The sequence below is a fragment of the Anticarsia gemmatalis genome, chromosome 9 (assembly GCF_050436995.1).
Source record: "Anticarsia gemmatalis isolate Benzon Research Colony breed Stoneville strain chromosome 9, ilAntGemm2 primary, whole genome shotgun sequence".
NCBI classification, from domain to species: Eukaryota; Metazoa; Arthropoda; class Insecta; order Lepidoptera; family Erebidae; genus Anticarsia; species Anticarsia gemmatalis.
The window spans coordinates 5,904,563-5,932,512 of NC_134753.1; the positions used below are offsets into that span (position 1 = coordinate 5,904,563).

Here is a 27,950-nt window from a genome sequence, read left to right on the forward strand (position 1 = left end):
TTATACTATAATTTATCGTTTATACTATATGAAGATAAGCAACTTTATTGACAGATTAAATTAATTTAGGCGATTTTAAGAAATTCTATGAGCCGAGTTATTATTAACGGCACTTTAATTAAAAAAGCAAAAGTTGGACTTTGTGCTTGACAGATACTTTCATTGAACTGTATTTTTTATATTTAGGTTCGATGACACTTTGCTTTGGTGTGTTGTGTGGACTTGGAAAGTTTCATAAAAATTTACTATTTAGTTCATTAATTTATGAGTTAGATCTATTAAGATTTCGAATTGCGTATAAGTAAAATACTTGACAATGATTGGTGCTAATAAGATAATTTGTACAAATAATCATGTGTGCCAAATGTTTATGCATCATAGGAACTTTGCTAATAAAAAGATCAATGATATTAACTATCAATATTTACAAAGAAGTAAAGTGCCTACAATGCACTTTCAGAAATCGCTGCCTAGATTACCTATACCCGATTTATCAAAGACTGGAGACAGGTATTTGAAAGCTGTTAGACCATTGTTAAATAACGATCATTATAGAGCTGCTGAAGAAACTACCAACGACTTTATTACAAACGAGGGTAAAATACTCCAAGAAAAACTTGTTGCCAAAGATAAAATAAACAAACACACCAGTTACATATCAGAATATTGGTTTGATTTGTATTTACGAGATCGTGCCCCACTTCCTATCAACTATAATCCTTTGATTACTTTTGTTAATGATGAAAAACCGGAGTACAACAATCAGCTTATAAGATCTACAAATATGCTAATAAGTGCAGTCAGATTTATGCTCTCACTTAGGGAGCAAATATTGGAACCAGAAGTGTATCATTTAAATCCTAAAAAGAGTAATACACCATTATTCAGAAATGTTACATCAATGTTGCCTGAAGCTATTTCTTGGTAAGTTGTGTGTTTCTTATTTTAAAAAATACAATTATTGTCTGACTGCCTCTGTGCTGTTGTCATTAGTGTAACCAACACTGATCATTAGGTATTAAATTCATTGCCCAGGTTTGGCAAATTACTGTTATACTTTCTAAATTATATTAGAAAATATTTCTCAGTAGAAGCCTAGAGAATGTACTATTGTTTCAAAATCACAAAGAATTGAAACTAAACAATAAATTTTCTTATTTTCTTCGTTCATACTTATGTTTTGAGGTAAACATTTTAAACTTACGCAACTTGTATGCACAATATTATAATAAATTTATTTCGCTGTTTAGTTACCTTGTTAGTTAGGTGGGCAGGCACTTTTAGGAGTATTGTTTATGTGAAAAACTCATTGTTTGTGTACAAGCATTGCCATGTTGATAATCAACATTAGTTATTCTAACTAGCAGTCAACTCAACTCAACTAAAATTAGAGAAACATTACTACAGCAATGGATAAATGTACTCAAAGATGGATTTGTGAATAACCATAATGTGTACATAAATTACCTTTTTTTTGTATCCTGCACTTGTATTGTACCCTAACAATAATTTGACTAATACAAATCTTCCAGGTATGGAGCATATTTGTTCAAAGCATTTCCTCTAGATATGAGTCAGTTCGTAGGACTGTTTGGTGCAACCCGCATTCCTCATCTCACTAAAGATGTCATTTTCAGAGACCCAAACAGCAAACATATAGTTGTACAGAAAAATGGCAACTTCTATATCTTTGATGTGTTAGATGCAGATGGTAATTGTTTATATAAAATTTTTCCATATTAATACCAACATGATATTGGAAATATTTGTCACTAACAGATAAAAACTACAATTGAATAATAATACACAATCAATTTTATATTTCAAATTAAATATATTGAAGTTAGTCTTGCTGATTTGCCTTTATTTCCATATTTTAATTATTTTAGGTAACCTTTTGTCACCTTTGGAAATGCTTGGCAACTTAAGTAAAATAATGAATGATAATACCCCTAAAGCTGAACATCCACTAGGAATATTAACGACACAAAATAGGGATGAGTGGGCAAAACAACGTGAATATTTAGAGGCAACAGGAAACAGCGAAACTCTGAAAAAGATTGACTCTGCAATATTTAATTTAGTATTAGACAGTGATGAAATACAGGAAGACAAACATAAAATTTTAAAGAAATATCTGCATGATGATGGATTAAATAGGTAATTTTTTTTATGCAGTTTTAGTATTTAAGAATAATTGTTTAAGTATGTTTTGACAATCTTAATATTATCAAGTTATATCAAGTCTAGGACTATTAATTGAATTTACATAATTTCAGATGGTTTGACAAGTCATTCAGTTTAATAGTAACAAGTGATGGAGTGGCTGGAATCAATTTTGAACACTCATGGGGTGATGGTGTAGCAGTGCTTAGATTCTTCCAGGACATATTTGCTGAAACTACTAAAAATCCCTTCATTCACCCAGATTCAAAACCAGCTGACAGTAATGTAACTGTTCAAAGATTAGGTACCTATTATTTTTCTGCAGTCTTACAACAAAATTAATTAAGCATTAAAAATCTTCTCCAAAGAATAAAACTGTATCTATTATTTCAGAATTTAAATTGGATGATAAGTCAAAACAATTTATTGAAAATGCTAAGAATGTGTACAAGTCCTGGTGTGATTCACTTAGTATAGATTACATATTGTATGAGGGTTTGAATAAAGGTGCCTGTAAAAAACACAAAGTCAGCCCTGATTGCATCATGCAGCTTGCTTTTCAGGTATTTATTTTTTTCTTATTTTGATTTTGTTAAGGCCATAAGCAATATTTTATTATATATTTCGGTTATATCGATATTTTCGGTTAAAATTTGCTTTATAATCAGGGGATCATTATAAAAATTGAAATGCGTAAATTTTTTTATGACTTGTATAAAAAAATACAGATTGTGGTAACAAGACTTTTTTACATAATTTCCAGGCAGCTCATCATCTCCTGAAAGGCTCTTTTGTGGGGACTTATGAATCGTGCAGCACTTCCGCCTTTAAACATGGGCGGACTGAAACTATGCGACCATGCACAGAGCAAACCAAGGTTTGTTATTTACATAATTCGTTAATAGTTCAAGCTTTTGTTTGTAACTCTACTGAGTTTTTTTACACTTACCATAATTCGCCGAATTACAAAATGTTTGTAACAGATAAGTTTTGATTTAGATTAATCTTACTGTCGTTACTGTAAATAATTAATTTGCGCGTTTTTCTTAAATCTTCATGTTTTTCTTGCCAACGGAAAACTTAAAACGATTTGCGATAATGCGCTGGGATGAGCTAATATTTTAATTACGTGCTGGTACTGACTGTGTCTTAGGACGATCTGTGAGTTAAGTAACACTTGGCGCGGTAATATGATTGTCGTATTTTAAACTAACCGTCTACGTACACGGCAGGAGGACACGTAAAACGTGGTAAAGCCCTGTCAAGGAACTTTCGACAATGGAATGTCAACTAATCATACTTACAATAAAAATTGCTTATTGAACTTGGATAAGTAGAGTTATAAGTGATTGGAAACTACCTACGTAATTTTAGTAAAATCTACCATCCACCTTTACGACTAAATAAGAAAGATTAAAATAGATTCTCAATATTTCTCGTTGATAAAAGACTCGTAGTTAACCCACTAACGTCAATACAAATTATCGATTACAGGCATTCTGCGAAGGTTTACATTCCGGGAAAACGTCAACGGAAGAGCTGCGCGCCGTGATGCAACAATGTTCTTTATATCATTCAGAGTTGATCAAACAAGCTGCCATGGGCCAAGGATTCGACCGCCACATGTTTGCTTTGATGAAAATGGCCGAAGAGAACAACATTCCTAGACCTAAGATATTCGATTCTTACGACTATAAGTTTTTGAATAAGTCTATCCTGAGCACAAGTACGCTGTCGTCGCCGAGTGTAATGGCGGGAGGTTTTGGACCTGTTGTTAAAGAAGGCTTTGGCATTGGGTAAGTTACTCTTTACTCTTAAATCGTATTAAGTTAAATAATTCAACGGCGGCTGCTGTCTTCTATGGGTGATAGAAAAGGAAATAATGCTCTTATAATTAATGCAATATTGTAAATAAATTACATGGATAAATTAACAACCAGGCTCAGAACAAATACTCGTGCTCATCACACAAATATTTGTCCCGGGTGGAATTCGAACCCGCCACATGCAGCGAGGTGATCACGTTAACCACTACGCCAAATGTGCAGATAAAACATTTAATGTAATAATGGTTATCACACCCCCTGTTTCGTCTGTTTGGATTGGACCTTTATTTCTAGTTAATAAAAATAGCGCGTATGTCATGAACAGGTGTGCTAACTTGTGTTTAAGAGAAATATCGTCTATTTTTTCAGATATTCAGCATTTCCTGACAAACTGGGCGCAGCCGTGACAAGCTACAAATCTCATAACGATAGCTCGCATTTTATTGAAGCACTGCACAAATCTTTCATAGATATTACCAAAATATTGTCTGGATAATTGAATAGTCTATAATTATTATTAAAGGGGGATAGGTAGTAAATATGGTACAGAATACTAGGAGAAAGTATAGACATTCATCCATCTGAATTAATTTACGTATATGTATCACACCTTTTTCCTATAGGAGTAAGCAGAGACTAAGTTAGGCATTATTTAATTTTATGATTATATATACAAATGTACTGTGTAAATACACTTTTCTATTTTGATAAATATTTTATATTTTTATAGATACTGAGAATCAAATATAAATAAGCGATTTGATATAAATAACAATTCACAATATTAAAATAAAAAACACGTGATAATATTCAGTAATACCAATTAATATGGTATAGATAATAGTATACTATGATGATTATCAAATATGGTGTTATTTGTTAAGTATAGGTATTTTTACGACCTTTATCTTGGATAGATTAACAGATGCTTATGCAATGTATTAGAGGGTGCCTTCACTTAGTATTAAGAAAACTTGTATTTATTAAATAAAATTTATATTTATTTATTTTTTTGACTTGTTATAACAATTGTTGTACAATACAAAATAAATGATTACACATTCATAATGTATTTATTTAAATGCTTTCTCCTAAACAATTGATCAAATCTATGGCAAATTAAATGTTTAACTTGAGTTAAGATTGTTGAGTGACAAGTTACAACCCTCTGTTTCAATCAACCACGGCCGTGCTTCCAGCTAGTAAACCTATAAGTAATAAATAGATTAACCTTAGGTTAATAATACTACACAATGTATTCAGAGGCTTCATACAAGGATTTTGCTTGTAGAGAGTTCAACCATTGTTAGTACATAGATATTATGTACCTATTGGCAATGTTACGGCTTCAGATAATAATCTTATTACAACAGACATACATCATTTTTCATAGGGTTTATTGGTTTAAGCTTTTCACTAAGAAAGTCACTAGGTAAAACTACTACTATAGGTAATTGCCGAATTCGCAGATATCTCCAATCAATATTTGAGAAACACTGAAGCTATCAATCAATTGTTTGCAATTTTATGATTAGCGACTGATCTGAGTTAAGTAAGAAGTTTCTCAATTTAAACTAGATACCTATATAAAAATAAAATAGTCCTATAAGGTATTAAGTAATAACACTCTGCCGTCGCGCTTTTCTAAACGGGCGCACTTGAACAGATTAAAAATGTAATGCAATATTTAGGTACCTACCTACCTATTATCCTACATAATGGAATTATCAAAAGACGACATCTCATTTATTGAATTAAGTGAGGGTTTTCGATAGGGATTTTACTATTAGTACAAATTATGTAAGCTGGTAAGTTTGTGTCTATACAGCGCTTTAATTCTGCGACGACTGGTATCGATTTTCCCGTGTCCATCTAGTAAAGAGGGACGTATCTAGAGTGCAGCTCAATTTTACTTAATTTTCTTATCAATTATGCCTTTTATCTTTATAAAGGATATGAAGGAACATTATTTCAAATTATCTTCGTTGTTACGAAAGGGACCTAAGATAAATACCATTTGCATGCAATCCACGCCTGCTAACCAGCGATGATAATTACTATTTACTGCTAATTACTGTTCTATGCAAAGGCCTCTGACAAAATCTCCGTTCTTTTTACTGATTTGTTTTTTACCATTTTAACCCAATCTGTTTTTTATAACAAACGACGCGTTGTAAACAAACGTTGTCAAATCGACAGCTATCGGGATCCTTAACCACGCCACAAATCCGCTCTGTATGAAAAATGGTTCTGTCTATCTTTAATTTACTATTTTGATGCACTATGAATACGACATCACCGTACCTACGCAGAATCAACAGCGTTCCAATCTACGATCGCGCATATAGGTACACAAAGTTCGCTCGCTCGTAGTTAATATACTAAGTATATTTATTTACCTTATTGATACAGAGGACAGAACTTAGTGTTGCATTTGTTTTAAATACAGTCAAGTGATGTGTGATAGACAAGCTGTAATTAATATTTCATATAATTTTTGGTCTTATATCTGAATAAACATGTTGTTACTATGTTGTAAGGCGACAACACAGCGATGGTCGCGTGTTTTAACATGAAAAGGAATGGTGGTTAGGCCATATTGACATTACATTCGTGAAAATGTCAAAGTTCATCCGTACACCCGTGCCTGGGATGTGTTTTGTTCGGGAAAAGGAATTAGTGAATTAAAAATGCTGTGTGCAGTGTAATATTAAGTGAAAATCTTATTTATTTGAAGTGTTAAGGTAAATATTGAATTGGTTGTGCTTGAATGTATGCTTTGTAAAGAATAGGGATTCCTATTTACACAAATTATCATTGAGTATTTGTCTTCCCAGTCTACCATTTAAAAAAATGTATTTTATTTGTCATTTTATATACGGTTTCACGTAATAGTATCAATAAATGCGTACTAACAATAACTTAAGGAAGAGAGAAAAATAAAGATATTAATATTATTATGGCGATCCTGACAATGTAGGTAATTAAGTCCATGTTTCCATTAGTAATCTTGTAAGATGCTAGAAAATTTAAGCAATCAGTAGGTAGGTACTTGCGTATTAAATGTTCTGAAAATTATTATTTAGTTGCCCATACTATTTTGTTACAAGTTTAGATTTTTTAATTAGCATATTTTTCCTAAATTCATGTAGGTATCTAAAGGCGCTTCTAAACGGGCCATATTTTCCTGCAATATGTAGCTGCACTATTGGCAACTTATTGCTCGGCCATCACAAAAATATTTTATTGCAACGATGGCCGAGCAATCTATGGCCGAGCCATGTGTTGCAATATGTCTGTTAATAGTATGGAGCATGATGCAGACTCCTAAACGGGCCACACAAACCGGCAATAATTGCTGACGAAATCACACTCGTCGCAGCAGCCTATATTGTTCAAAAAGGAAAAAGCAGAGACAGTGGATTCGACCTTAATTAAATAGGCGACGAAATCTTCCATTATTATCCATTTACGAGAAAAATCAAAAAGGAAAAAGCAGAGACAGTGCATTCGACCTTACACCAATAGGCGTAAAACATTAGACAATTAATGTCAAGAATTAATGCTTGATAAAAAATTTAATAATAAATGATAAAATAAATATAAATCGCGTAGAAAAGGATGCACTATATCATAACAAGAGTGAGCGACTGAAACAACAATAAAACTGGCCGGGCAACATTGCAGTAAAATCGGTAGCTCAGCGATCGTCCGGCAACCTATCAAAACAATATCGGCCATTCACTGCAATATCAAAAATGTGTGGCTATATGTCTGAGACATTGCTGCAATATTGCTGCAACATTGCGTAGTATGGCTGGAGTTGCTCGCAATATGTCCGGCCACTATGTTGCAGCCACATATTGCAGGAAAATATGGCCCGTTTAGAAGCGCCTTAATAACATTGGCTTGGTATACAAAGGAAATAAATATTTTGATAGCCTTGGTGGAAGATGGCAGTGTTCCAAATAGGCACTTTCTTATTATAAGAAGGTATATATTAACACATTATTGTTATCTCTTTGTTTCAGAATATGTTTACCTAGTTTGAAAACACTAAGTAAGAAATCAACATGTTGATAAAAGAGTACAGAATACCTCTGCCACTCACAGTGGAGGAGTACAGAATTGCTCAACTGTATATGATTGCCAAAAAGAGCAGAGAAGAAAGTTCCGGTGAGGGCAGTGGAGTTGAGATCCTAGTCAATGAGCCATATGAAGATGGTCCTGGTGGACAAGGTCAGTACACTCAAAAAATCTATCATGTTGGTAGTCATTTACCTGGATGGTTCAAAAGCTTACTTCCAAAATCTGCCTTAACAGTCTCTGAAGAAGCTTGGAATGCTTATCCTTATACTAAAACAAGGTATACTTGTCCATTTGTTGAAAAATTTTCATTAGAAATAGAAACTTATTATTTTGCTGACAATGGCCACCAAGAAAATGTCTTCAAGCTAACTGGAAGTGATTTAAAAAATAGAATAGTTGATGTTATTGATGTTTGCAAGGATCAGCTTTACGGTGCTGATTATGTTAAAGAAGAAGATCCCAAGTTGTTTGTGTCACAAAAATGCAATAGAGGTCCTCTCACAGAAAACTGGCTTGAAGAATACTGGAAAGAAGTGCAAGGCATGCCACAACCACTACCAAATGGGAAATCTCTCATGTGTGCCTACAAACTATGTAGAGTGGAATTTAGATACTGGGGTATGCAAACTAAACTAGAGAAATTTATACATGATGTTGCTTTGAGAAAAACCATGCTTAGGGCTCATCGACAGGCTTGGGCCTGGCAGGATGAATGGCATGGGCTTACCATGGAGGATATAAGGGAAATAGAAAGGCAGACCCAGTTAGCTTTGCAAAAAAAGATGGCTGGTGACACAAGTGATGAGCAAGACTTATCAGAAGAAAATTCCAAATCTCTCGCAGCTACAATGAGTAGTTTAGAAAAGAATGAAGATGTTCCAACACCTTTGGCCACCAAGAAGAACAATGTTGAAAAGAGAATACAAAAGCACTTGACTCCTGAGGGTACTCCACCTTCTGTACATAAAACTTCCTCAAAATCAAATTTAAGATCTTCCTCATCAGGCTCAATCAAAAGTTTGCAGGCACAAGCAGCTAACTGGCGAATGGAAACCCTTGTTCGGGAGTCAGAGACTGAAACTGGTTCTGAGGATGAATTTTATGACTGTGAATCTACGTTTAACAAATGGTCTTCAATGTGTTCTTTAGATGAAGGTGACATTGATATTTCACCTACCCAAGGTGATCAAAGTCAAGAAGATAGTATTTTTAATCCCACTTTCTTAAAGAGAGTCACATCAGAGCGCGGCTCACGACGAGTGCCAAATTTGCAAAGTCATCATAGTATTGATGGTTGCCCAGAAACTCCTGTTCATAGCTCATGCCCAACAACTGTTTTGATTTTAGTTTTTCATGCAGGAAGTGTACTAGATGCAAATGTGGATATGACAGCAAAGAAATCTGATGTCACAACGTTCAAGGGCGCTTTTGAGTCAGTTATGCGTCAGCATTATCCAACACTCATTGGACATATAACAATAAAATTAGTTTCTTGCCCATCGATCTGCACAGAAGCTCTTGGAGTTTTATCAACTCTGAGCCCTTATAGTTTTGATTGTTCACCATCTACTATTGAGACACCATCTCTAACTAATGATCTCATACCTATTGGTGCTATACCATTAATCGCCACGACGTCACCCGACTATCCAGAGTCTATAACTAAGACTATCAATTCTGCTAATGCTGTTTACACAGAATTTGTTAAGTCAGATGATGGAAAAGGATTTAACGGCCAAGTCTGCATTGTGGGTGATAGCATGGGCTCGGTATTAGCTTACGACGCGCTTGTAAGAACCTTGCAGTACCAATCGCGACATGACAGTGAAAATAGCATATTGGATACGGAAATTACAATTCCCAATGATCCAATGGAACCGCATTACTTAAACAAGTCTCATTTACAAGCACCAACACCTAGGAGACGTTCATCTTCGACAAGTGATAACCATGTTAAATTTGAATTTGAAGTAAGCGACTTTTTCACGTTTGGTAGTCCATTGTCGCTTATTTTGGCCTCCCGTAAAATATCGGATGATAAAATACGTGATATTATGAAACCACCTGTGCAACAAGTATTCAACTTGTTCCATCCTACAGACCCTGTGGCTTCAAGACTAGAACCGTTACTGTCAGCCAGATTCACTAACTTACCACCCATAAATGTTGCTAGATATACTAAGTATCCCTTGGGCAATGGTCAGCCTTATCATTTAATGGAATTGATTCAAAGTCATCCTCAGCTTTTCGGAGATCACTTACAGATGCCACCAACACCTATTTTACGCAGACTTTCTGAAGCATCTGTACAAAGTACAGTGAGTGGTTTAGTCGATAACATACCTCTCATAACAATGAACGCTTTGCAACAGAAATGGTGGGGATCAAAAAGACTTGACTATGCATTGTACTGCCCTGAAGGACTTACTAATTTTCCTACAAACGCTTTACCACATTTATTCCATGCTAGTTATTGGGAAAGTTCTGACGTAATTGCTTTCATTCTACGACAAATTGGACATTTTGACCTAGCTTTATATGGACACTCAGAAGACAAAGAATGTCCTATGTTTAAACCAGGACAAGAGAGAGAGAAGTGGATGAGAAAGCGAACATCAGTCAAATTGAAAAACGTTGCAGCAAATCATAGAGCTAACGACGTAATTTGCAAGGAGGGGTGTCCTCAAACGTTTACGGCTCGATTTATGTACGGACCGCTGGACATGATCACTTTGACGGGTGAGAAAGTAGATATCTATATGATGAAGGATCCTCCTGCAGGAGAATGGGGAGTATTATCTACGGTAGTGACGGATAAAACTGGGAGGATTACTTACACATTGCCAGAAAGACAGAGCGTGGGTTGTGGTATTTACCCTGTAAGACTTGTGGTTCGAGGAGATCACACCAGCTGTAACTTTCATCTTGCTGTTGTTCCACCGCAGACTGAGTGCATCGTTTTTAGTATAGACGGATCATTCACTGCTAGTGTCTCTGTTACTGGTAGAGACCCCAAAGTAAGAGCTGGAGCAGTTGATGTCGTACGTTTCTGGCAAGATCTCGGGTACCTTATCTTATACATAACTGGCAGACCTGACATGCAACAAAGAAAAGTTATATCGTGGCTAGCTGAACATAACTTTCCCCATGGTTTGGTTTTCTTTTCTGATGGATTTTCAACTGATCCATTAGGACACAAGTCGGCGCATTTAAATAGTCTCATCAATGAACATGGTATTATTTTACACGCAGCGTATGGCTCGGGTAAAGATATAACTGTTTATCATAATTGTGGATTAGCCCCACGACAGATATATGCTATTGGTCGTATTAGTAAGAAATACGGCAATATGGCAACAACTTTAAACGATGGCTACGCTTCACATTTAGCTGACTTGAAGCAACCTGGTGCTTCGAGACCTGCCAGAGGAAACGCTCGTCTTCTGGTTCCTCGGCGACTTCTGGCTCCTGTTAGTGGAACGGTGACAACACGCAGCCGTCGTTAATCTAGGCTATCTGATAGCTAACTTATTAGTATTCTTAAACGCTTAATCTTCCTCGGGTTAGATGGTGTTCGTGATAGGATAGCGCTTAATTACGATAAAATGTCCTATGTAATATTATCTTGTTTTAGGCCAAATTTCTAATGGCCACATGTTTTGCTATTTTTGGGCAAGGGTAATCTTCATGCACATATTTTTCTGACTTAAATTATATTTATTTGTTCTCGAAAAAGACCTTATCAGCGTGGTGGTACTGTTATTTAAATTAAATATATTCTAAAGTTGACTGCTTTATCTAAACTATTTGTTAGTACCTATCTAAAGTAAAAAAAACGTACGTATATAATAACCATAAATTGCATGTAACTGATAACGATTGGCTTTGTTTTAAGATTGTTTGGCGGAGGTGCAGAATCTCAAAATAAAACTTATTAATATACTATTTTACGCCTGTACATTATGTACAAATCGAGTTGATTCGCCATAATTTAACATAATATTATCTTTGGCGATGATCAAATACGTTCTCAATGTATTTAAGTTTTAGATGTACTTGTATACAAATAGATTTTTTCTCGATCATGTCTGGCCATACTGTAACGTCTCGAAATACATATGCTGTCATGGCCACATTTAACCATGTATCTCGTTTACCTAAGTAATTTGTATATTAATGTCCTTCCTTGGTACAGGTACCTACTTGCGGTAGTAAAAAATGCAATCTTTTATGACGGGTATACATATGTTTTACAAATTATTCCATAAGTCATTTGTTTCGCCATATATGCATGTATCGGTGTAATATTAGGTCGCTACAAATACATATAATAACTACGTGATATTATAACTTGTTATTTATTTGTATACGTTATAGTTTATCTTATGCTGGCTCAACCCGACTACGGCAGCAATGTTATTTTAATTGTGTAAGAGTATAAGACCTAGTGAGTCCGGTGTACAAGCACTTAAGAATCTCTCGTGTTCATCCCTAGTTTATTTTTTTCTATCGTCGTAGTAGGGTTGAGACGTGTTCTAGAATTGATGTATTAGCTAATGCCCGAGGGGTGGTCATAGTAGACTTCTTAGAAAATATTAATACTTATTATAGTATGTACTTTTATGCTACCTATACATTTTTGCATGTATTAAGCGAATGCGCTTAATTTTTATCGGATTAAGACAAAAATTTCAATTACTTACACTTTGTATTATGTAAGAATTGTCTAACATTTTGTATCGCTCCTTAGGCCAAGAAAATTTGCGGCTGTATATTATCTAGAATTGTTTTAAAAAGTCTAAAATGAGATCTTCAATGTGATAAGTGTCACAAAGAATGTTACTAAACAAGTTACGATTAAGTGAATAAAAGGCAATATCGTTGTTCAATTTTTTATAATTGACATTATATATTGTTGATATTAAATACTTACCAGATAAAAATTATTTTTCTAGTTCACCATTTGAGTTCTTGATGAACATAAATAAGTAAATTATATTAATTAAATTATTATCTATTATAATTATTATAAAAGAGATTGTATAATCTTTGTATGTACATTCCTGTTTCAGAGATATTTCTATTGTTATGAAAAATTTTGAAATTAATTATACTTAATATAAATGTAAAATATTTATAATATCCTCTAAAGTTCTCATTATTTAGTTTAAGGTTTTAACTAAGTATGTATTTGTCCGTCTAGTGAGTTGATTATTATTTCACCAAGTACAGTTATTATGTCATTGTCATATTACATAGTAAAACTATTTAAAAGGGAAATTTATAAACAAATACATAATACGATAATTAGGCAGTGTAGATATTATCACAGGATGCATATAGGTATATAAACGTGTACAAGAGTAACTATTTATGTTTTAACTTCATATCACATTCTGTTGTCGGTTATCATGATTAGAACATGCTTTGCATAGCTGCGTAATGTACAACACGTTCATGTTATGCTATTCCTTATGTTTTTCCGACGCTATAAGCAAGTCATGTCACGTTTTTTGTCAAAACATGTTCACATTTTATAAAGTTAGCATTGAATAAACTGCAACCTGTAAGCACATTGTCTCTTGTGTGGCTTCATACGAGGTCGGCCATTCTTTACCAATCTAAAATTAGCCGTTTGGTGTAAAACTGAAGCCCTGAGGGCTGAGCGCCGATGTGAACTGGGGAATATTACGGTGTACCTATTTGATGTTTATTATTTGAAAGCTATAAACGTTCTGCATAAATAGACAGCGGGCGACGGAACGATATCACACTGTGCAGCCAAACGCTATTAATCTTCATCATCACGAGCGCGTGTGATTTTATGAGCATTGAAATGACTCTGTCTAAAAGCATTTAATCAGATCTAGCGCACGTTTATCTAGGCAATATATTTATATTAACCTACTCGCTACTCTATTAGCTAGATCGTTTATGAGTACGTATACCTTGTTTACTGGAAACAAAGGATGGATCAAAGCTAGTTATGGTATAAATCGCACAAGTTGGATAGTTTGAACTACATTTCAAACATCGCGTCGCCGGCCCGCTCAGTTATAACGATGTGTCTAGCTACATGTTGAAGCTTTGCTCTACTTTTTACGTTTCAATGATCAACCATTCGATCTTACTAACTACCTACCCATTTTATTTCGCTTCCAACGTTAGAATAGAAAACTGTCAGTATTTAGATTCTATGTAGGTAACTTTATAAAGTTGTACCTATTATCTTATGTGAATAGGTTTACTGATAACTTTGATTTGTAAAGGTCTTATGAATGTGACAGTGTACAAAGGCTATTTATTCCACACAGTCCCATTTCACAGTAAAGTTTTGAGATCGCAACACAGCGACTAAGGGTCTTCCAATTCCAGAACCGTTACCTGCTTGTGTCCATTAATATAATAACATCACATCACTATAAAATTATGTCTATATATTTTGTTTGTGTCTTCAAAGTATTACATAACTACCTAAGCAATACTAGATATCTACAAATGATACTTGAATTACATCGGTGGGTTAAATCCATTATCTAAATATTGCAGATAAAAAAGTGCTTCTGAAGAGGTGAACAATATTGTAAAATAGCTATTGTAATCGAAATTAATAAATCAATGTCGGAAACCTGTTACAGAATGTGTAGGTATGATTAAAATTAAGTTTTCCTATAGAATTGATCTTATTTATATTTACCGGTTTCTTGTAAACATTCCTTATGGTAGCCAGAAATTTGTACCTATGTCATAAACGAAGATATATGTTTCAGTATTTCGATATTTTCTCTTTGATTTGTAGGTATTTGTGATAAGTATTACAATATACATATAATGTTATAATTATGCACTTGGTCTCTCTAAAATCATATTTATATTCTCAGGTTAAAAATAAATGTATTTATTTGTACTTACCTGTTATAAGTATAATTTATTTGTCTTTACATTTTGCTAGCTTTAAATTCTTTTATGATGTATGTACCTAGTGTGTGGGAAAATAAATTATTGTTGTTGGCAATCATTGTTTAATTTGTCCATCCTTATAATAAAAAAAACTTGTATCCTTTTAGTATAGCTACTTAATTCATCAGATATTTCACGTAGTAATTGACTCGAAGATGTGGACAGACTGCATAGAAATCTTATCTGTTTAGCAAAACAATGGATTAATCTATAATAATATAAAAATATTATATATTAAGTATATAAATATAAAAATATTATAAAGCTGAAGAGTTTGTTTGTTTGTTTGTTTGATTGTTTGTTTGAACGCGCTAATCTCAGGAACTACTGGTCCGATTTGAAAAATTCTTTCGGTGTTAGATAGCCCGTTTATCGAGGAAGGCTATAGGCTACATATCATCACGCTACAACCAATAGGAGCAGAGCAGCAGTAAAAAAAAATACCGAAACGGGGAACATTTCGACCCATTCTCTCTTATGTGACGGAAGCAAAGTTGCGCGGGTCAGCTAGTAATGAAATAAACTTAGGCCAAGAGTAAAAATCTTATTTTATCTAATTATGCGTAGGTACCTAACTAACCTTCTTACGCGATTTTTAGTAACCTCACTAACAACCAGATAGTAAAATTAAATAAATATTAGTGGACAACTCAAATACGGTCATTTGATTCGAAACTAAGCAGAGCTTGTACTATGATAACCAAATAACTAATAAACATACTTATATATCTACTTTTAAAAATGTACTTATATAGATACATGAACAACCAGGCTCAGAACAAATACTCGTGCTCATCACACAAAGATTTGTCCCGTGTGGGATTCGATCCCACCACACGCGGCTCAATGGTCATTGCGGCGAGGTGACCCCTTTAACCGCCGCGCCAAACGTGCAGTTAAAATACTTCCGACACTTCCCCGTGTGATAGTATTAACCTGTCTTACTCCCGTTATTAAATTATGCTTTTTAACCTAGAATAAAAACCTTTAGGTATTATCCAATGTTATCGGGAAAATTGCCAATACCAATACCAATTGGTTAGTAGTACTAGTACGACTGCTACGATCAAATACTTCATACATGAATAGGGATTTTAGTAAGGCACAGGTGCAGCAACAAAGAATGCTAAAAATAGACATTTGGTTGGACGTAGATACCTACTGCTTCTGCTGCTGCCAGTTGGCGTATAATATTCATAAACACTTTCAGGCGGTATCTGTATAAAATTAGAAAACACGCAGACTCTGCTACATGAACCATTTGGTTGTAACGTTCAAGTACGTCATTAATTTCACATTATATGATAAATAACTATCAATACGTAGTCGCATACTTAAAGCCCAACTGGTATTTGACAGACTAGTTAATAGATATATTAATAATGACCGGGTCTTTGCCATTTGATAGATTTGAAAATCTAGTTATAGAAATTATTAATCATGTCATAATGTCGTAATAACGTGTTACGACTAAGGAGGCAATAATAGGCTAATGAAAATAAAAGAATCCAGTATACATGATAAGAAAATTTATTTACATTAAATTTACAACTACCAAGTTTTAGGAATAACTAAGTATATAACACTACATACAAAAGTTGATTTTACACAAAATATAAAAGTATTATGGAAGGTAGTGTGAAACAATATTTTTAGGTACTTTCAATTATGCAGTTCGTAGAAAACATAACAACATTGCAGTTAGTAAGCAAATTTAACGAATTTCATTTGCGCTTAGTATCAGCACTATAGTTTTATAAACAAATTAAAAGCGACATACCTATTTGTGGTTCAAGCTGGACACAATATCATATTCTTTAGAGCAGACAGGTCTATTGCATACCTACTTTTATGGCTTACATGGATTCATAGATTTTAAGTTATAATCTTGGGTATGAAATATTGTTTTTTGTTAAGAAATTATATAATAAATGACAGTAAGTCATGTTGTAAAACTATAGTCATCAACCAGTCACATTATGTAAGTATTGTTAATATAGGTATCAAGAAAATGTATGAATCTTAGTTGAGGAGAGTTGTGAGTCTGCGACTCCAACAACAAAGGCGCCGGTTGGTGCGTTGAAAAATAATAGAAACTAGCCATAGTAATACTTAGGTCACTACTTATATTTTGAGCCTTGACGAATCTGATTGTTTTAGACCCCATTTGGTGTTTTCATCGTAAAGTTTGACCTTTTTGACTACTACATTCCTAAGAAAGTTTTGGAATCTGCGCTGAAAATATTTTCAATATCGTCGATCGAAAATTGTAAGTGTGCGGGAAAATGGTATAAGGATGTTAACATTTTCGTGCAAATATTTTTTACGACTTTCGACGTGACTTATAGAAACAGTCGTGTCTATATCGACTTATTTATTATTTTGGTGATAAAGTCCGATCTATTAAAAATTTAAAACGCTAATATGTAGAGTTCTATCATGATTATTTTTTCCTCACCAATGAAATTCCTGAAGGGCGTCCAAGGTCACCAGTTGTGTCCGGAAAAATCGATGCTGTGCGAAAATTAATTATGCATTTTCGTTTCCTGATGCATCAATAGATTGATACAATCCTATACATTATTTCCACTCTTAGATAAAAAATATTTGGGGAGAACATTTCTGTTTAGAAGTTTTTTTCTAATTAGGCCAATTTTTTTTCTACAAGAATTCGCAAAGGTACTCGCGGCGATTAGTGCAAACAAATACTTGAAAATTCTATCGTTTTGCTTCAAAATACATGTATCAAATCGTGACAGACCACAGATTTAGGATCTATGCGCATGAGCCGAAAAGTAAACGTCAGTCGACTTTATGGATGCTTTAAGATGAACCAAATCCAGAAAAAGTTTTTCGCGCTCGAAGCACTTTGAAACGAATAGTCCCTTGATTTTTTATAAAACCTTTGTCACGGCCGAAAATGTCTTTAGAAAAATGTAGAATGGTTAATTCTTATTGATTTACAATCAAAAGTTTACCAAAAAACTGGTTTAAAATATGGAAAAACCACAAAATCCTACAGGTCGAGTGCCATAATGACAATGCCCGCCCTAACGCATCTTGTTAAACAACCGGCTGTTATGTGCACGAAAATAATCGAATAAATTAGTTTCTCGCCATACACTACAGTTTGACATCAAATGACTTTATTTAGTTCCAAAACGTCAAGAATAAATAGCAATAACCTAGATTTTTCATCGGCATAAGAAACAGGTTATGCTTTTAAACACCCTGTTTTGGAGGGGTCTTGGGGAAAGAAAAAAATATATAAAAAAAATATTTCGATCAGATAAAAATTTATCTAGATCATGCATTAGAATACCCGAGAACACGATAAAGTAGTTTTCACTCACATATTTACCGTTTTTCATAGTTAGGCTCAAAATATAAGTAGTGGCCCACGTAACAATGTTGACTGATGTTGCATCCTAATTCTGTTCGCAGCCAGATTTACTGTTTGACTAACAAAATTAAATATTGTGTAAGCTCTGATTAGATATAGTGTTCTGTCACTTACAATTAATTTTGAAACTGTATACGAGTGGAAAAGACAAATGACTATAACTAGTCAGAGGTTACACAACACATTAATTATTAATGCCCGACTTCTGAGGCACATGTAACGGTAGTTCATTCAAACAGTTTTTATATGATCTTAAACGCTATTGAATAGATAAATATACCTCAGAAACCGGGGGTAAGTCAGTGAGTCGATAAGTTAGCAATTTAATCGAATAAATAAATTCCCACACCAAATTATTCTGAGCAAATGGTGGAAAGGTTTCTAATTTCAAGCAGTCTTTACAACTCTTCAAGATTAAAATTCTGGATTTTTAAACAAAAAATATTACATCACAGATATATTAAACTATATTACATAGAATTATAAAATTATTAACATATTTCTATAATAACAAAGGTGTCAGTTTGATCTTCATAATTTATTACTTCATAAACGAGCCGACGTTAGAATATTTATTAAAAAAAAAAAAAACGTTTTAAAGCATGTGCAGGACTTAAGACAGCCGATAAACGACTCGTGATTCTCGTGAACCTCGCTAAACCCATTGTACTGCTCTATGACTATATTGCACAGACTAAAGACCTCCGTCGGCGTAGGCCCTGAATGGGAACATAAAGATTCATAATATACGCACGAGTTTTTTTGACACCCATAAATATTCCTCTGCTAACTAGTCTATCAGTAATATTCAGCGTTGAGGTACAGATATAACTATCATTTTATTCATATTCGATAAAACATAATACAGTAAGAAAATAAACATTTGTACAAATAAAACAAAATAATGTACTAGCCTTTCTACTCTTTAACTAAGTTTATTGACACGCCATGCCTTTAAACAATAATGTTCTAAAGTGTGTTACCCTCATAAAAAGACGATATCATAGTAGTATTGTAACTTATTTTCAAATTGGATTTTATCTATTTATTAAAATAAAAGCTATCTAAATGTTGAACTTGGGAAATGTACCTACATACTGGTTTCAAATATCAATAGTTTAGTCTATCACTCAAATAATAATTTTGACTAATTTCAAGATTATTTTAATTCGGCAGGCAATGTTAACTATTTATTCACAATAACGAGACAACACATATTACGTTAAAAGCAAAATAATTATGGACATTGCTAATAATATTATTCAAGTGCCGCGAGCCGCATTAAGTGTGGCAATATTATAACATCAACTTGAGATCTTATTGTACTTTAACATTTTTAAAAGTCACTGTACAAGAATCTATTTGTAATACTCAAATAGGTATTTGTATACAAATTGTAATAATATTTTCTTCATAAGACTTCGTAGCTATATAACAAACCTTTTACTTCGATCTATAGAATTCATTCTGATATTGTTTACAAAAATATTAATAATTACAAAATAATAGTAAATATAAATCACATTTTGTAGGTATATCCTTACAACATAAACAGTATATTTTATCTATACATTACGATCAGGCGTACTGTTTGCTTTGATCGTATCAGGAATTATGCTTGGGATCAAATCCGCCTCAAAATAAATTAAGTAAATCACAATAAGTACCAATCATATTTAACAGAACATAATACTAAATCGATGTATCTGAACACAACTCAACATAAATTACACAATACTTCATACATATTTAACAGCACTCGTCAACACCCATTTTCTTATATATTAATTTGGTAAATTCAGACATTTTTCACAAAGACACAATGATTACGAATACACTTACATAATAGGTATCTTCATTTTCTCTTTAGGTAATAGAATTATTTCGTTCAATCGTTGGCACATGTTACCTTTGATTCTCATTTTATTCGACTCTTCGTGTCACATCATCAGAAAATAACATTTATAGTTAATTGACACTCAAGGGTGATCACTTCGCGACCGCCTCCACTCGCTCATAATATAATCTTATTTAAATTCCATTAATTTTGTGCTGACGACCGTCGCCATCGAGAAAAATCTCAATACGACACGGCAGTGAATTAAAATAATCCATCTACTACTCGTACTTACAAATTTGAAATACTCGTCCACACATACATACGTTCAATATGATCATCTGCAACATTAAGATCGTCAATTCGTTTAGTTTCACAATAATTAAGCGGGCACCTCTGCGGAAGTGGTCGTCGCGGGCCGCTATGAGAACACGGCGCCGTTCTTGTGCGGCGCGCGCGAGTAGATCACGTCCTCGTCGTCGGCGCCGTCCGCCGCCGTCAGCGCCACCGTGTCGCTGTGCACCACGTGCGGGGACTCGTTGAACTCGTCTAGCTCCTCTATTCCCGCTGCAAAGGCAGTATTCCAATTAAAAATCAGCTGTCAAGTTTAGTTGATAGTTTTAGTTAAGTTAAACATACAAAAAGGTTAAACTCAGTTATGTAAAAAGACGTTATTTAACATAACTGAGTAACAAACGGTTTAACATTACAAATGTATTTTTTAGATTTATAATAAATATATAATATACTAAGTATATTAATATCGATAATAAAGACTACACCGAATAGTCAATTTAAATACCATTACTCAAATCGTGAAATTAAGAAACAAATAAAGTGAACTAAACAAATTGAACATGAGCTTAAAATAGCAATTGTTAAATACCGTAGTTCAAGACCTAGCACGACATTTCTATAGGAACAAAACATCAAGATGAATTACATTACAATAGCTGAGTGATTTCTCACTAGACTTCCAAAATAAATTGCCAATTTGAGTACTCGTATTATTATCTGAACATGATTGACAGCTGTGCTACGTCAAGTGCTTGATAACGACTACGATAAAATGATAACGCGAAAGCATTAACTAGTATATATAATATACAGCATGCCCTTTGAATAGTACGACCAACTTAAATATGCCTGAACATATAAATATATTTTTTCCTTAATATCCTATCCTATTCTAATTTATGCCTATACAATAATGCTTAACAGATTGATCACGATAACATAACAATGTTTGTTTCTTTTTTCGATAAGTAATAGAAAATAGATAAGTTAATTTTACTATTTGTTTACACCTAAAAGGTCACCCTATTATTATAACACGCTGTATAATAAGTGTATTGATTGAGTGCTCTTTAAACATTGACACTTCATTGCCTGTCAATAATCTACCAACAACTTTGCACTAACGACCGCACAATTTGTTCGATGGGAAAGCAGCTGAACTCTGTTTGTAAATATTTGCGAAAACTTTGCTTACCTGTGTAGTCGGAGGGCGCTAATAATAAGTACTGCTCCGAACGCGTGGGCCACAGTAAATGCGCCATCACACAGAATGCGAGGCAATCTGCTGAGTAAGTGATACCTGCAATCAAAACATCAAAAAGCATTGAATGTAACGTGTTATGCCACCGGTCAAAAGGGAACTTATACTAATTCATCAATAAGTCATGTTATAAAAATTTTAGAAATTAAGGCCAGCCAGGCTGATTTTTGACAGTATGGAAATCGAATTCGAGGCAATGTCAAATCGAACTCATCAACTTCAAACTAGCGCATGATTGAACGCTGGTCTAAAATGCAATTTATTGGATTGATCGAATTTGTTTATTTTTATTTTAAACCTGTGTCTGATCACGCATCAGCTTAGGTTTCAAAAGTACGATAAGCGCGAATCTGATTAAATCGAGTTCGAATTGGAATTTGTCAGCAGTATTCACAGCAGCCACTGATTCAATCGAATTCGACTTCGATTCTGTCAAGAGTAAGCCCACAGCAGTCTTCCATATTGAACTAATGAGAATCAAGCAATATAAATGTGCTAGGGGTTGTAGCAGTTTTTGTTCTCTCCCCAGGGTAAATATATTTTTATATAATTTTTGTTGTAGTTTTATACCAATATCAATACTACTAAGGATGTCTTTCCGGTGGGATTGTGTAATATACTCGAAGTATGATAAGATATGAAAAAAAATAATGACATTCAGCATGTAATGGTTAATCAAAATCCAAGATCCATTCTCATGGTTGTAAGAGTGTGACTCTAAAGGTATTAATGCTTTTTAGCTAACATGAATTAGCATAGCAGAAGAACCAAAAAAACACTAATATCTGGCCAGTATTATGGTATGCTAATGGGGACGGTTCTTACTCCAGAGTGAAATGCTACAACTACGCAACTGTCGTTGGCAGTAGTAATACTTTCATTATCACAAATGTAAGTATGCAGGCATAATCAACCGCGCACAGCCAATAGTTAACTAAAGCTTAACATCATGATTATAATGCATTTCTTTGTGGCTGACTGACAAACTCATTACCGTGAGCTATTAATAATCAATTAATACTGATTACAATATTAGACACACGAAAACACTTAGAGATTTAATAGCCAGATATTTTTCAAATCTATTTAATTAAACGTTGCACACGACATGAAATCACATTCAATTCTGCCCAATAAGAATGCTGCTGTACAATAAACGCAAAACGGGCACTTGTTTCGTAAATTATATTACGTAAAATTGCGTGCATAACAATAATAACGAAACTGGATCACTTACCCAAGATAAACTTAAACCTCCATAAAGGACTGATTTGTAGTGCAATCAGCGCAATAATCGGTAAGTAGACGAACCACACGAGGCTCGAGGCGCCAAAGTGTAGCAAGAAATTGAGCTTTGGCATATTGTGCTCGTACATCATGGTGTTACGCAGTTCCAACACAAACCACGTCATGATAGCCACGCGCAATGACAGGATTAACCAACCGGGCCATGTTTGATACTCATCTATCTCTTCTATTATGTCGACCTCAGTCTGAAATTACAAAGAAATATACCTCAGTTTTACGAATAGGAAAAACTGTTATTCGTTTTCTTATTGCCAGTACAGAGTGGAACTGGATAATGGAATGTGTACAATTGTAACGTATTTAAAGTTAATAATTTTTACTTAAACAAACCCTGTGATTTGTATAACTAATATTATGATAACTAGGACTTACTGTGTTCCAGACATATAGTAGAATGTGTACGATTCCATAAGCAAGCCAAACCCCAAACACCAGTGGTTTGTATGTGAGCTCCAATCTTGTGACTGCCCATCCTTTTGCTAGCAAAAGCAAAAGCAGCATGAAGAGAGTCTGAAACATTATGATTAAGTCACTTTTATTATTAAACCCCAGCTTGCAGCATTTGCAAACCCAATGCGATTTTTAAAAACATTTTAACTTTTTACCAATTCCTACAAAACCTACTCCCTACCTCAAAATAAAAGAGCAGAATTTTTTTTTTAATAAGCATTGGAAATTTCCATACAGGACACATTATATCTATAGATACAAGTTAATGTATTAGTATTGACTGTCTATATTTTCCTGTTAGCTATAATTTGTTTACATAGGTTGAGTGTAGTTTATATAACAACCAAAACTATCCATATTTTTTCTGTACTTATTATGACACAAAACCAGAAATCAGATTTGTTTTCTATCAACACTTGAATAACAAATTACACTTACTCTGCTCATAATATCCAAGACATCACCAGCTGCTGCTAGGCTGTCAAATCCTACTCCGTCTGCAGCAAATTTGACTGTATGCAGCACATTGAAGCATAATGCAATGAACTCCAGAACCAAACTGAATGTAAACAACTTTGTTACTGGATGCTTCTGTGTCCTGTAATCAAAAGCATAAAAGCTGAGATGAAAACAGGCTCATACATTTTTTTTTAAATTAAATTGATTTTAATGTCAACTATATTTTAAGCAGTCTTATTGAATATTATAAAATGGCTCTAGATCTAACTGACTAATGGGGTATAAGAGTATAATTTTTAATGCTGTTTTAACAAAAAATTAAATATCTCACCTTACTGCATACATTTGTACAGGAAGAAGAACAATATAGCATAACCAGAACACAAGGTACAATTCAAGTGTATTTTGTCTGTCAAATGAGAATTGATATAGCAGTGTGTTATAAAATGTTAAGTTTGGACTGCCATTGACAAGCCAGAAGTCATATTGTATAGTCTGGGGTTTAGGTGTTAGAGTTGTGTTATCCTTCGAAGCTCCTTTGTAGTGATGCCAGGTGCATGTCACTTCATCTAAATAACATGAAACCATGGACACATACCAAAACCTGAAAAATAAAAATTGGATATTAAAGTGTGTTGAATCATTTACCCCTGGTTTCTATGTTCATTTAGCAGTAGTTTATCTATTCAATAACATTTTTTTTGTATGTTTTAACACTATTGAATAGATAAACTGCTGCTTAATGTACCTAAGAAACTGGGGGTTAATCCATGTTCTAGTGGAACCTAAGATTAGGTAACCATTTAGGATAAAAATATAATGCTCTGTGATTGCTGTTACTTTGATTATTCACTACTTCAGTATCATAAGCCAAAGACACAATAAATATGAAGATAACATCTTATGGTCCACTGCCTCAACCCTAACAATGCCATGGGTTAGTCTCACTTACTAGACCCAAGATACCAATTAAGCAAATTCCAAATACCAACAGTCTTCCTTATGATTTCCACAGTAAATAAGTTTGAACAAAATAATACATACATTTATTAAATATATGCAATGGCTTTGAAATTAGAAAAATGTTTATGACTTTATAAAGAAATACATGATAATCTGAAAATAAGATAAAAAGTTTAAAAAAAAAGTGCACCACAATAAAATAGCTTTTTCTATATTCAAGTATTATAAATTAATTTTCTTATCTTAATAAAAATATTTACCTTGGTTGGCCAGAGTTTTCAATAACATAGGTAAACTGATTCTTTTTTATAACATTCCATGGAGAATCTTCATCAACACACAGCCCACCCTTGGGACAGGGGATTCTTCTGAACAGGTCTTGGCCAATAGCATTACATTTTGGATGATATGCAGTCCCATTTAGATTTTGAAACATAACCTGACATGCTGATTCTTTATCAGCGATATTCCGACTTTTATAATAATGTAAAAAGTGTCCTCTATCCAATACAGCAAATGTTATAGGGTATTTGAAGTTCACATTTGATGTTATGTTCCCGAAAATATATCCATATGTTTCCTTTTGAAAATGAATATCTGTTTTTTGGAAACCAAATTTCACCAGGAATTTGAAAAAATCGTCGGTAGAAAATTCACCTTTTATATGAGCAGACGAGGCAATTAAGAAAAGCGAACAAAATATTATTGTTCCCGTTTTAATACACATTTTCATAATCGGTCAAAATGACAGAAAAATAACATTTCATTGACGTAGAAACTGATAATTAAATTCAATTTATGAATTCACTGCATATTTGTATAATTGATTAGTATATTCGGTATATTTTTCACATTTTTAGATTAATAAGGAAAAGACCAAAAATAAAAACATTTTTGATTAGAGACTGCCACTCCGACTCAGTGGACACATCAAGTACCTGTGTAAACCAGCCTTGAGCCTAGGGATGGATCGATATTATTGAGTACTTTATAGGTATCGATTGTAATATTTTCATGTTAGTCAATAATACTTACTATTAGTAAAAGATAACACTTATTTAGTTATTTATTAAGAATATTTAATAGTAGTAATAAGTTTCTATTACGAGTGGTTTTTACGAAATATTTCTTCTACATCCGGCTATCTGATTCATCAAGGGCTTGAAGTTGGGAGTTCGATATGAAAATTACTCGAAATATGGATGTTCATAAAAAAACAGGCAACGGACATAAATATTTAAATTTACCTAGAGATACTTAAGATAAATGAAGATAAATTTACTCAAACTTGTTGGTACACGTTTGAGTAAATTTATACGTGTTTTAAGTTCTAGATGGAATTAGAATTCACACACGCGACTCGGCGGTTATTAGGGCGAAGAAGCCAATTAACTACTGTGCCAAAAGAGCAGTCGTGCTCATTCTATAGTACAATATGGAGAAATATCTTATGATCTGTTGAAACCACCGATAAAGTTGTCTAACTGAGAAAAATGGTATCAGATAAATGTTTAATAAGTAGGTATACCTTTAATGTACGGATAACCGATATTAATTTAATAAGTAGATTTTACTGTGGTCATCATCCACAACATTGGTCTGAGTAGGTACCGTAAAACGGGGTGAATAGAATTCGCGGGGTGAATAGAAAAAAAATCAGGAAAGTTTTCAAGGCCAATATTTGAGTACTCCTCGTTGAAGAATTTAGTTCAAATTTGAAATGATTACACGTCGATATTACTTCTCTGCGGTGTCATAATTGTTTAAATGTTTAAAATGATATTTATACCCAAAAAAATGCTTCAATGACAACCGTCCTCGAATGCCTTAATATCGACCTCCAAAACTTTGGATTTAAAGTGGGATTTCTTTTCTAATGAGTTGTTTGAAGTGTTTATCTCTTTAGGTGTATATTAATCTTTAAAGATACAATATTGTTAATTGAAAAAACGTTTTTAAACCTAAAAAATATGTTTAAATCACAGAAATAGTCATTTTTTTGTATAAACGGGGTGAATAGAATCGTTTGAAGGGTGAATAGAACTACAGTATGGGGTAAATGGAAACATAGCAGGGTTCAATAGAAACGCGTAAGGGGTGAATAGAAACGAGTGAGGGGTCAATAGAGATTAATAAATAGGGTTGTCAAAAACTGTAAACAAAATTAACATAAACAATGAAAAATTAATAGTTATTAATGTTCTGAAATTCACAATAATCATTGTATCAAAGTTATAACGGCAAACTGCTGCATATAGTATGAAAGTTAGTTAGGTTATCTTGTTTTATTTTTTGAGTTAATCTATGCGAATCTATACTAATCTATACTAATATTATAAAGCTGAAGAGTTTGTTTGTTTGTTTGTCTGAACGCGCTAATCTCAGGAACTACTGGTCCGATTTGAAAAATTCTTTCAGTGTTAGATAGTCCATTTATCGAGGAAGGTTAAAGCTATATATATCATCACGCTACTACCAATAGGAGCAGAGTACGGGTGAAAAATGTTACAAAAACGGGGACAATTTTGACCCATTCTCTCTTATGTGACGCAAGCGAAGTTGCGCGGGTCAGCTTGTGTAATTATCAACGGTTATTTCAATTTTTAAACACACAACCTCCCTTTTCAGCATGTTGGATAAGTCGTCTTTGGCAGCCCTAACAGTTTTTCCATTCACCCCTTTGGTCGTTTCGATTTACCCCTATCGCTGGGTGAATAGAAATTGACCATTTTTTTAAGGAAATATCGTAAAATTATGCATATTTTTCGACAAATATGGTTTTAGCTCTTTCTTCATGGCGCCGGACATGATAAAGAATAACCCGACAATTAAAATAACAAGCTATTCGCAACAAATTTTTAGGACAAAGTTGAAAATTGTTTCTATTCACCCCGTTTTACGGTACATATTTTATTGCGTATTAAACGCGCA

The 27,950-nt window shown here is 33.6% G+C and overlaps 3 protein-coding genes across 3 annotated transcripts; 2 read left to right on the plus strand and 1 right to left on the minus strand.

Moving 5' to 3' along the window:
• The first annotated feature begins 156 nt into the window (after positions 1-156).
• CPT2 (Carnitine palmitoyltransferase 2) lies at positions 157-5,068 on the plus strand. The gene is made up of 8 exons (XM_076118351.1): positions 157-924; positions 1,533-1,711; positions 1,890-2,160; positions 2,280-2,470; positions 2,560-2,729; positions 2,930-3,043; positions 3,661-3,962; positions 4,362-5,068. Exons 1-8 carry the CDS (start codon positions 317-319, stop codon positions 4,486-4,488), a joined length of 1,962 nt encoding a protein of 653 aa, XP_075974466.1. The 5' UTR covers positions 157-316; the 3' UTR covers positions 4,489-5,068.
• Positions 5,069-6,318: 1,250 nt separating this feature from the next.
• On the plus strand, positions 6,319-15,096 carry rdgB (retinal degeneration B). The gene is made up of 2 exons (XM_076118082.1): positions 6,319-6,736; positions 8,024-15,096. Exon 2 carries the CDS (start codon positions 8,066-8,068, stop codon positions 11,585-11,587), a length of 3,522 nt encoding a protein of 1,173 aa, XP_075974197.1. The 5' UTR covers positions 6,319-6,736; positions 8,024-8,065; the 3' UTR covers positions 11,588-15,096.
• A 1,457-nt stretch (positions 15,097-16,553) lies between these two features.
• Positions 16,554-25,951, minus strand: LOC142975430 (integral membrane protein GPR180). The gene is made up of 7 exons (XM_076118253.1): positions 25,280-25,951; positions 24,388-24,660; positions 24,036-24,195; positions 23,520-23,657; positions 23,077-23,332; positions 21,774-21,878; positions 16,554-20,848 (listed from the first exon to the last, which is right to left on the minus strand). Exons 1-7 carry the CDS (start codon positions 25,750-25,752, stop codon positions 20,703-20,705), a joined length of 1,551 nt encoding a protein of 516 aa, XP_075974368.1. The 5' UTR covers positions 25,753-25,951; the 3' UTR covers positions 16,554-20,702.
• Between the last annotated feature and the right edge of the window lie 1,999 nt (positions 25,952-27,950).